We start from the raw sequence: 11,570 nt of genomic DNA, 5'->3' as shown, positions 1-11,570 counted from the left end.
TTACATTTCTATTAAAATTATTGACACTTTTTCATGACCAACACATGATCTTTCTATTAAAATTATTGACACTTTTTCATGACCAACACATGATCACTTAACGATTTACGGTATAATGAATGGAGTCATCAAAATCGATAGTCAGAGCCGATTTCAAAATTAATTCAATTTCATAGAACCACATGACTAATTTACAAACAAACTACTAGCGAAGAAGATAAATATCGTATTTATGTGACGACGAACGTCCAGTTTCCATGCAAACTTGCAAAGGATAACCTCCTCGCTTTTGTTTTGTTGAGAAGTACGACTGTTTTTCAACGTAAAACGGCAAAAATTAACCAAATTATAAGGTCGGTAGAACTCAGCTATAAAAAACATAGAGAATAACTAGAAAGAAAAGAATAAGAAATAGTAATTGATAAGTAGTTCAGGAGTTCTTTTCCAATCGGCCATCACCAGTATATATACCGGTTGCCTTAGTCTTTAGGAAATCAAGTCGGTCCCACAAAAATGATAGCCAAATTTAACCGAAATTAAAGGAAATAAAATTGATCTCAAAATCTTCATGCAACTATCAATATATGCATCTACAAAGCATCCATCTTGGCTACGCGTCCGTCATCTGCACTAAATCAAATCTCTCAATGGCTGATGGCTCCATTTAATCTGCCTCCTCTGCATTCTATCATCACATTTCACCACGCTCTAGCAGTCTAACAGATTATCCTCCAGCAGTCCAGCAGGTTACTCACACGGTTCCTACATACAATCACAAATCGCTGCACGTATGTATTTACCCAGATTTTAAGAAAACATCTTACCGAATATAATCAAGGTAATAAATAGTGTATAGCGGGTTGTTAGCAGCGGGTTGTTAGCAGATTAGTACCTGTGTAGCGGATTATGGATAGCGGCCGCTATTGTGGGCGCTAAGTTCCAATAGCAAATATAGAAAAATAACCATAAATTTAGATTATATATCAATATTAACATCAAGTTTCATGTAAAAATTACAATTTATAAGACATTTTTAACTACTCCTATATTTCATAACATAAAAAATATGAAATAACATATAGATGTATAAGATAAATATAAGATACACAATGTAAAGTTCTACAATCCATATATGAAGAACAACATTTAAGCATTATAACAGTCCAACAAAGTCAATAGTGGGCTGTTATAGCGATCGCGAAGGACTATAACAAGCTGCTATACCGGGCGCTAAGTTACAACATACGTCCGCTACCTGGTCCGCTACCGCTATAGCAGCTAGGGATGGCAACGGGGCGGGTCGGGTGTGGGTTGGGCTGGAACGGCCCCGCCCCCGACCCCCGAACTCTCCACCCGCCCCAGGCCCCGAGTGGACATGCGGGGCGAAATCAGCCCCCGTTCCCGGCCCCTCCGGGGCCCTGCATTGATGAACCCACCACTAGACACAGCCACAGACGACGTAGAGGCACGGCGATGGCGTCCAGGCGCACGGCGAGCGGCGGCGTCTAGGCGCAGCGAGACGCGGCGGCGAGAGGATCCAGGCGCGGCGGTGCGCAGAAGGACGGCGATGGCCGGGGGATCCAGGCACGGCAGCGGCGTCCAGGCGCACGGCGCGAACGCAGAGGCATGGCGGCGGCGCGCCGAGGGACGCAGCAGCGAGGGGATCTAGGGCTCCAAGCGCGGTGGCGCGCAGAAGGATGGTGGTGGCGAGGGGATCCAGGCACGGCGGCGCGCAAAGGGACGGCGGCGGCAACGGCGATGGCCAGGTACGGCGGCTTGCAGAGGGACTGACGACGGCGTCCATCTCGCGGAGCCCTCACCGATCCCGCCGCGGCGGGGAGCACCACCACCTCCTCGGCTGCTGGCGGTGCTGTACGGCAGTGGGGTGGGGGGAGGGGATCGGTCTGGTTGGGGGTTGGGGTAGGGTTTGGTTTTTTCCTTCTTATATGTGCTGATTCCCATGGGCTTTTTGGGTCTGCATTCTTGTAATGGGCTACATATCAAGTATATTATATTACCCTCGGGGCCCCGCGGGTTACCCGCAGGTGGAACGTGTGCCCCATCCCTTCACCCGCAAAATGCGGGGCCCTGGCCCCAACAGACCCGTGGGGTAGAAATGTCACCCGTCCCTGCCCCCGTAGGGGCGGGTCCCCGCAGGGTACCCGGCCCCGTGGGTGGAATTGCCACCCCCTTATAGCAGCCGCTATTGCAGCCTCTACGAACGCTATTTATTAGCTTGAATATAATAGATGATCCAAATAATTTGGCCTGACCAAATAGAACTAGTCGCTAGCCAAATTATGTCACAAACAAAAATCTTGTGGTTTTCTTTTTATTGCTCTGTTTTTTTTTCAATCGTGTGTTTTAAAGTACCTTTGAAAGTTCGTTAGGATTTCATTTTATAAGATATATATAAAAAGACTGACCGGTTGAAACTGCTCGCCCCAGCAACGGGCGTCGCAAGGTTAGCAGGGTCATCGATCTGTTGACGAGCAGGTTGGTAGGTGGACTTCAGTTGAAGTCCAGTATGGGAGCCAGTCAGCCAGCCCATTAGGAATATCATGCGGCCTATACAGCTATGGCTTCCTGACAGCCATGGCCCACAGAGCTTGACCCCATATTATTAACCCTTAATTAGGTGATTCTCCGCGTTTTGCTGTGGAAATTAATAAGCAATTCTTAATATATTTTTTTCGATAATCAAGCTAAGAGTAAAAAGGAAAAAATAATAAAACATTAAGGGAACAAATAATAAAACATTAAGGTTTACCAGTAGTTAACATGAAACAAACAAAAAAAAGATATGCTTGCATGTTGATTTGTAGAATTAAATAAACTAATTATAGATGATGTTGTATGTTTGCATGAGGTTAAATATATAATTGTTGCTATTGGGTGATGATAAGACACGGTTGCGTATTGGGCATTAGACCTAGTGAACTATAACTTTATAACTTTGTAGAAAGTATAGATTTAACATGGATTAGAAAAATTCAGTCATGGTACTTGCGTCCTACCTCCAACTTTATTAGCTAGCTCATGTTCTGAAATATGCTGTTATTTTTTTTTCTCTGAGATGAGTTGCATGCCAATGTGGATTGTTACGAGTTTCCCTGTAAACTTTCGTGTTTTTATTGGGATTTAAGGAAATGCAGCTTTCATGGTGTACAAGTTGTAGTAGCCCTATGCAATTTAGTCATAAATATGTATTGTATAGTTTTAGCCTCTTGTTTTTGGAGAAAATTCATTGTACGCTCATAAAAGTTTAGCCAATGTCTTTGATTTTTCTCACTTTCTTCTATACCTATGAGTTTTGATTTGATCGCTTGTATGTCTTTTTCATCAGTTTACTGTTTAATTGATACGTGAAAGGTCCATTTTGCCCTTAGGAATCAAAGGAACATAGAAATTTCTCAAGTATACCGTTGGAAGTGTAGATTTTGATATATGAGACTATGTGAGTTCATTGTGTACAGTTTTATTCACAACAAAGTTTATCTTTTAGGTAAAGATAACAAAAGGTTAATCATTTATTATTAAAATTAAATTATATTTAGCATGTTTTTGTGATGCTATAAACACGATATTTGTGACCAATTGTATATATTGTATTAAAAAAAAGTTCTATATATACTTTCTAAAAATATATATTATTTTTCAAACTACCATATTTTATAGTAGATTGCTCACAGGGGCGGATCCAGGAAAAAAAAGTAGTGGGGGCTGAACAAACTAAGCCAGCATAAATTGAAACATCTCACATATAAATTGGCTACATGTATAGTTCAAAGTAGACATACATCAAATTAATGATTAGTAGGGAATTTTGTCCATACCAAACCAATGTCCAATAGATGATGTATCTCTGCCAACCACTTATTATTCTTCATGAGTAGTAATCTGTACAAATAAAAAAAAGGCAAATTAACGATTAATCGAAAAGGACTTATTTCGAATTCAAATAATTTAGAGACTTGGGGAGAGAATGGAGGCACGGAGCATTCCACTAATTTCTGTTGAGGCACTAGCATACGGCGCTTTTTCATCTCTTCAAAGTGTTGGATGATTTTTTTTCATCACTAATATTTATAAAAATCTGCTCCCCAGTGTAGCAAATCATCAAGTCATTGAGCCATTCATCCCCCATTTTGTTTCGCAAATCTATCTTTATAAGAGACATAGCTGAAAAGACCATCTCAACTGAAGCCGTTGCCACCGGAAGTATCAATGATAACTCAATGAGCCTATACACCAAGTGATAAGTTTTATTCTTTCCAGTCTGAACCATTAATTCAACAACCTTTGCAAGATCTTTACATCCAAGAAATTCTTTATTTCTCCTAACCTTGCTAATAAAATTTCCAAGTTGAGTCCGTAGTAGCATAAGATCACAAACCAAAAAATCTTCAGCATAAATTTCAGCAAGCCTCACAAGCTTATCCACATCAAAGTTGGAGAAGGAATTCCGTGGATTAAGAGATGACATGCATACTAATAACTCTGAACTAACTTCACTAAAGTGATGGTTCATTTCAACCAAAATGGCATCGATGGCTGCAAGATAGATCTCAACATGATAGTAATGCTTATTTGTTACATTGTGCCTTCGACGTGTAGATGTCCCTCTTTCATTAACTTCCTTGTCCATTTTTGGCACTTTAATCTCATGTTTATTACCGAATGAAATCACCCTATTCAATAGTGGCTTCCATCCATTCTCCCTCATGTCCTGCAAGAGCTCTTTCACATCTATGAGCAAACTCATTGCCTCAACAATATCTTGGTCCTTTCTTTGCAAAGCACGTGACAAGTCATCTGTAATGCTCAACATGTCTATCATCAAATGCATGATGAATACAAAATCAAAGCTTTGCATTTTACCCATCAAACCAAATGCTCCACCATTAAATGTTGGTTTGGTTGAATCTTTCTTAACAATCTCAAGCACATCTATGATAGCCTCCCACATTACCAGAATATGAAGCAAAGTTTTAAGATGTGAACCCCATCTAGTATTCTAGGCCTAGCTAAGCTACTTTCTTGGTTCAGGCCTCTCCCAGTGGTAATCTCACCATTCTCCACCTTTTCTAACAATACATCGTGATGCTTTGCAAGCAAGGCATCCTTTCGCATACAAGATGCACCCACAGTGTTGACTATTAAAGGCATATAGTTAAAAAAAATCTGCAATGGCTGGAATAGAAGTTGAAACAACAACAACTACTAGTTGTAATTGATGGACAAAACAATGGACATAAAAAGCATAAGGATTTTCATCCCGAATCAATTTTTGCACACCATTAAATTCCCCTCTCATATTAGAAGCTCCGTCATAACCTTGGACCCGAATCTTAGAGATGGTTAACTTATGACTAGAGAGCATACCAAATAAAGCTTCCTTCAAAGCAATAGCTGTACATCTCTCAATATGTTGAAGACCAAGAAACCTCTCCATCACCTTTCCTTCATCATTCACAAATCTGCACAACAATAATTATTTGTAAGTTAGTACTTAAAATAGAATCTGAAAAATCAAACCATATAAAACTACATATGTGAACTACTAACCTCAAGATGACACCCATTTGCTCCTTTATTGATACATCTCGAGACTCATCAATAAGCATAGAGAAATTTCTATTTCCAATCTCACACATAATAATTGCCGTCACTTTTTCTGCACAAGCTTTAGTAAGATCCTTCTTAATATGATGTGATAACATTTGGCAATTTTTAAGACCCTTTTCATATGCATCATTCACTTCAGGAACCTTGTCTTTGTACCAATCAAACATCTCTTTAAATTTACCCTTGCTGAGGGAAGTATCAGACTCATCATGTCCACGAAAAGCATCACCTTATTCAATGAGAAACCTTACAACATCTAAAGAAGATGTCAACTGAATCTTGTATCGAATTTCTTCCTCCTTGTAAACAATCTCAATTTTTTTAGATACACTTGTTCTTTGGTTCATAAAGTCTTCACATTTTTTTCCTAGCATCATTGTGAGTCTTGCAATTACTATGTATGGTAAGCCTATCTTTACCTTTCTTCCAATTGACGTAACCTTCCATAGCAAAGACAACACTCTCAAACTTTTCAGGTTTTCCCGGTTCAAAGAAAATGTAACAATACAAGCAATAAGCTGCATCCTTTCAAACACTATACTCTAGCCAATCAAACTCATTGAACCAAGTTTTTTGAAAGGATCTCCACTCACCACCTTGTCATTTACAAGAAAATATAGTAATATCAGGTTGAGTTGGGCCACTCAATGCATATGCCCTCCTTACTTGATCTCTAATTTCAGGTGGATAAGCTTCAATTGGTTTGTGAAGCCCTGGATCACCAATTATATCCGAATGACTAAACTCTGCCCTAGGCCTCTTTGGCTGACTTAAATTCTCGATACTAGGTGAAGGATCTGTGTTGCTTGAACTAGAATAATACGTGAGTAGTGTTCTTTTTGACATGTTGATAATCTAAAAAGTAAAAAGGTATAGAAAACAATTATAAGTTTAAAATTAGACAATCACTAGCTCACTGAAATTGAAGTCACTGAAAATCTGAAATTGAAGTCTTGACACAATTTCTAAGTTCTAACTGTCTATTCAGAGAATCAGAGGTTAGTAGTTTACCCACTGCGCTGCCGCTGGCCGCCTGCGGCCTGCACGCCTCGCGCCCTCGCTGGCTCGCGGTCGCGGAGTCGTGGGTTGCCGCCTCCCCGACAGCACGGCGGCGCTTTCCCGCCGCCTCGCCGCCTCCTGCGCTGGTCGGCTGGCCGCGCCCGGCGCTCGCCTCCTGTCCCGACCCCGCCGCGGCACCGCACTGCCACCTGCTTGACGGGCGCTCTGCACGCCGGTATCGCTGCGCCGTGCCGGTATCGGTGTCGCCTCCGCTCGTCCTCCCATCGTCGGTCGCCCGTCAGCCGCCGGCCTCCGCGCGCCGCCCAGCGCCCCAGCCCAGACCAGCGCCGTGCCGCCGCCAACAGCTAGGTTTAGGCTAGGAGGATTGGGGATTGGAATGGCCGGTTGGAGACTTGGATTAGTGGCCGAGTAGGCCAAAATTTATTCCAATGGGCTGGGCCAAAATAGAAAGAGTGAGCTCGGGGTGGTCCTACGCTGTCTTCCCTCCGTATTTCTGGCCCAAAATCACGAATTTCTCTTCTTCAACCTCCAGCCGCCCCCTCTCCAGCCGATCTAACTAACCTCAAGCCCCCACATCCCATAAAAATTTTCAGTGGGGGCTTATGGGGGTCTCCACTATCCCGGGAGCGGTAGTAGGGTCTCAAGACCCCCCCCCCCCCCCCCCCCCCCCACAGTAAATCCGCCCCTGATTGCTCAAATTTATACATTAGTTCCATGAAGGGGTGGTTCTAGGAATGGTGGAGAGGGGGGCACATCTTCTTCCTCCTCCGCCCCCCTCTTCTTCTCCCTTCCCTCTTTTTCCTCTCGATGGGGATGCAGCGGTGTAGGGTGGCTTGAACCCCTGGCACCCATGTTGGATCCGCTCTTGTTTCCTTGCACAAGATTAAAATGAATTATTTTTTTTTCACACCTATTTAATGGTCAACTAACGGTCAACAGATGAAATGGATATAAAAGGGATGAAAAACCAAAAGCCATGGGTATTGAAGGGAATGAGCAAAACTTAGTGATATATACATAAATTGTTGAAATCTAAAAGGTACACAAGGAATTTACCCTTTGTATAATTTCCCATCTAGAATAACTTCCGACGGTTGCAACACCGTATACCATTATTATTAGGAAAAAGTCCCAATTACCTTGTGAACTTGAATACCTGATTATTCATACTGAACGAATAACCCACTTGAGCACTGTTTTGGGCGCTTTTGACTTCAGTCTACATATGTGGCCGCCAATGTGGCATCCAGTCAGCAAAGAAAATAAAAAAATATCTCCTAGGCCCACCTGTAATCTCTTTCCTCAAGCCTATCCCTCCCCATTCCCCACTCCCCTCGCTTTCCTACTCTCTCTGTACATCTATGGCTGGAGAAGGAGGATGGAGAGGGCCTCGTTCAAGGAGACGGCAGTCGGCGGTGGAGGCGGATCGGCGCAAGCCTAACCAGGCACGCGGAGTTCCTCCTTGTAGTCCTCCTCATCCTCGTAGTCGTACTCGTAGCTCCCAACATCTGAGCTCCCATAATTGTTGCCTTCGCTGACCTGGAGCACGCGGGCAAGGGTGATCGCTGGCGTCAACCTGCTGAGTGCTGTGAATGGCTGCCGTGTCTCCGTTGCCGCTGCTGCCACGGCCACGTCGGCGTCCCCTCCAGCATCAGCGACCAGCGCCATGGTGGTAGCCGGGCGGGTCCAGATTCGTGACGGGGTTCGTGTTGGCACCAGGCTTGTCTTTTGAATCCACCATCACCACTCGCGTTCATGAGGACGGAGAATGGTGCACTGGTGCAGGTGTGTGGGTTGGAGAATAGTGAGCACGCGTGCCTAGCTAAGCTCACGTCGATCCGCCTCTGCTGCCAGCCGTCGTCTCCCCGAGAGAGGTCCCTATCCGTCATCCTCCAGCTATAGATGCATAGAGAGAGAGAGGGGGGAAGAATGGGGGAATGGGTAGTGGGGAGATTGGCTTGAGGAAAGAGATGACAGGTGGGCGTAGGTTTTTTTTTTATTTTCTTCGCTAACTGGATGTCATGTTGGCAGCCATATATTCAGAACTCAAGTTAAATCCACCTAAAATAGTGCTTAGGTGATTATTTGTTCGGTATAAATAGTTGATTGTCTAAAATGTTTGGTATTCGATTGCAGGGGTAATTTAGACTTTTCCTTATTATTATAATATATTTTATATAATTCTTACATATAACTTTTGCATTTAAATACGTCAGTTATATGCATGCTATATATAAAATTTTTACAAATAAATGTAGGAACTTGTAGAATTTTTAGAACAGATGGCTAATACAGTTTTTCAAACTTGGCAATCCCGGTAATATATATACACACGTATATATTTTTTACACGAGGGAGCGTAAATTATGGGCTTTGCATTGGCTAAAGTTCATTTGCTGAAAATGATTTTTTAAACGAGGACTTAATTTTACTAATTTTACTAATACTTTGCAACGTATGGACATTTGGCTAGTCGGTCTATAACCAAACTCCGCCATTGATATGACGCGGGCCAAAAGGAGAAAGTTTTACTACTACGGAAAACTCCGCCATTGATATGATGCGGGCCAAAATGAGAAAGTTTTACTAGTACAGAAAATGGAACAAAGAGCAAGGGGACGGGGGGAGAGGTTGCCTTGATCGCCTTTGAGTCAGTTCATAAAATCCTCTATCCTTGAAAGTTAATATACTTGGTTGAACATATATAGTTTTTTTTTATTTTTTTCTAGAGCAGAGGCAAGCAAATCTTTTTAGATAAAAATTGGTTAGCCCAGTTGATACTTCATTCAGACCCATTTTTTACCAAAGGATGACGTAGTCAAGATTACAACATGAATGGCATTCTTAGTTACAAAGTATGTGAAGATTTGGGAAATAGAAAGTGTTGCATCATTCATGATCTCTTGATTAGTTTTATTGGGCTAATATAATGCGACACCCGGCATGTCCTAATCTAGCTGGAGCATTTCACATTTATTATGGCCTGTAGATATAGAACTAGACTATCAATTAATTGTTCTGGCAAATGGACGTAACAGTACTCAGTCATAGGAAGCTTTTGTAACATGGCATTTCTTGCAAAGTCATCAATTGGAATCTTGATCCTCGCGAAAGAAAATTTTAATTGGATTTATGGATGGACCCTAAACCCTTGACTCCTGATCTAGGCACAGTTGTGAAGAAAACTAACCCTAAATCCCTAAACCGTGTAGCCACAATTAGCATATATATAGTATAAAGCCCTCATTTTCATCTGCATTATAGGATATCCTTTTGAATCAAAGCTAGCTACAGGCTACTTACCTGGAAAGAAGGAATATCCACTGTACCAAGATAAGGTAAAGAACCACAATCCTATGTTTTATCTCCTAATTAATCAAATGAAATAGAGCCGGGGGCCGCTACACAACACCCGAGGTGAATCCTAAGCTATTTCGCACGTTGATGTGGGAGAGTTATGTGATAAAATAGTACACATGAGTTGTAAAATTTTCTTTGTTACTTATTATACAATTTTCTTCCACGTGCTTATTATATATTTTGTACCTTTATCAATTATCCAAAGGTTATAAATGATTGGGTTGTATGGTGTGGCTATTGGGGAGGAGGGATGCATTTTGTACCTTATGAATGATCTAAAGGTTAAAAACAATTGAAGTGATGTGGTTTCATGAGAGATGAGAGAATTAGTATTAACTATACTTAGTGAGGATAAACTTTATTGATATATAGGATTCAAACAATACTTTTTTTACTGTATTTGACAAGTACTCCCTCCGTCCCAAAAAAAGGCAAACCGTGGGTTCCTGTGTCAATGTTTGACTGTCCGTCTTATATGAAATTTTTTTATAATTAGTATTTTCATTGTTGTTAGATGATAAAACATGATTAATACTTTATGCGTGACTTATCTTTTTATTTTTTTTTATAATTTTTTCAAATAAGACAAACGGTCAAACGTTGGACACGAAAACCAGGGTTTGTCTTTTTTTGGGATTGGAGGGAGTAGAATATTTTTTTAGTGTCTATCAAAGTATGGAGAGGTACCAAAAGTAGCACTCGAAAAAGGTGAACTGATAGTTAAAAAAAAAGCATAAAAAATGTGAAACCTCGAGGTACATTCTCAAACAAAGGATTGTGAAAAACCTCTAATTTCAAATTCATCCCTAATATCAACATCTCAAAGACACGAGGATACACTTCTAGAATAGGATGGATGTTGTCAGATTGACAACTTGTGTTTGTTTCATATCTTAGGATAAATTTGGTACTCTATTTTTCTAAGTTTGTAACGAATTTTCTGGTACTACACAAATATTTTTCAAGCATTGTGGAACCATTTTAATATAATATGGTGGATTTGCTAGAAGACCCTGTGTTCCAAACCACTGATAGTAAACACAACGTTTATTGAGGGTGCTCACCTTATTTAATTCCTACAAAATTTCCACATTCAAAATAAGCCCTTAACTGCGCCTAAGAAACATTATAATGCCCTATAGTCCCTTTAATTAATTTGTTTTCTATGTCCGATGAGTTGTAGCTTCCCACCTGTTGAGATTAGAGAGCATTGTTACCTTAAAAAAAAGTTCCAGCTAGAAGTGGCCCTTATAGAGTAGTGTACCCTACTTATAGATTTAGCAACCTAGTATTTTGATTTTTGGTAATCCTTTTCTAGGTTAGGCCAATAACATCTACATACAGTACAGAACACACAGGACCAGTCATCTCATTAGAGTGCCCTATGCCCAATTAATCCTTGGTGATCTCTATTTGCTTTTACTAATGCAGCATGCATGACACATATTGGACTCCTTAGTCCTATCAAAAGTGAAAGATCTCTATGTCCGGATATAAATCTAACTACAGAAAGAAATTTCAGTCATATGAATAGTTTCCCAAAAGAGGTGATATGAGCCAAA

At 41.2% G+C, this 11,570-nt stretch overlaps 1 protein-coding gene across 8 annotated transcripts; it reads right to left on the bottom strand.

Annotated features, from left to right (window-relative positions):
• Window positions 1-397: 397 nt before the first annotated feature.
• Window positions 398-7,024, bottom strand: LOC127779553 (uncharacterized). 8 transcript variants are annotated; one of them, XR_008018676.1, is made up of 6 exons: window positions 6,640-7,024; window positions 5,569-6,483; window positions 5,386-5,480; window positions 3,837-4,815; window positions 2,427-2,656; window positions 398-782 (listed from the first exon to the last, which is right to left on the bottom strand). XR_008018676.1 is itself a non-coding variant. In XM_052306361.1 (6 exons), the coding sequence occupies exons 2-5, from the start codon at window positions 5,793-5,795 to the stop codon at window positions 3,880-3,882; spliced, it is 813 nt and encodes a 270-aa protein (XP_052162321.1). In that variant the 5' UTR covers window positions 5,796-6,483; window positions 6,640-7,024; the 3' UTR covers window positions 398-782; window positions 3,837-3,879. The 8 variants fall into 8 exon arrangements, 2 of the variants coding, with proteins under 2 accessions (XP_052162321.1, XP_052162322.1); XR_008018674.1 differs by having other exon boundaries at window positions 398-762; XM_052306361.1 differs by lacking the exon at window positions 2,427-2,656 and having other exon boundaries at window positions 3,837-3,900; window positions 4,346-4,815.
• Between the last annotated feature and the right edge of the window lie 4,546 nt (window positions 7,025-11,570).

Source organism: Oryza glaberrima, chromosome 7, assembly GCF_000147395.1.
Source record: "Oryza glaberrima chromosome 7, OglaRS2, whole genome shotgun sequence".
NCBI lineage: Eukaryota > Viridiplantae > Streptophyta > Magnoliopsida > Poales > Poaceae > Oryza > Oryza glaberrima.
The sequence above is the reverse complement of the archived record's forward strand: the minus strand, read 5'-3'. Positions and strand labels throughout refer to the sequence as shown.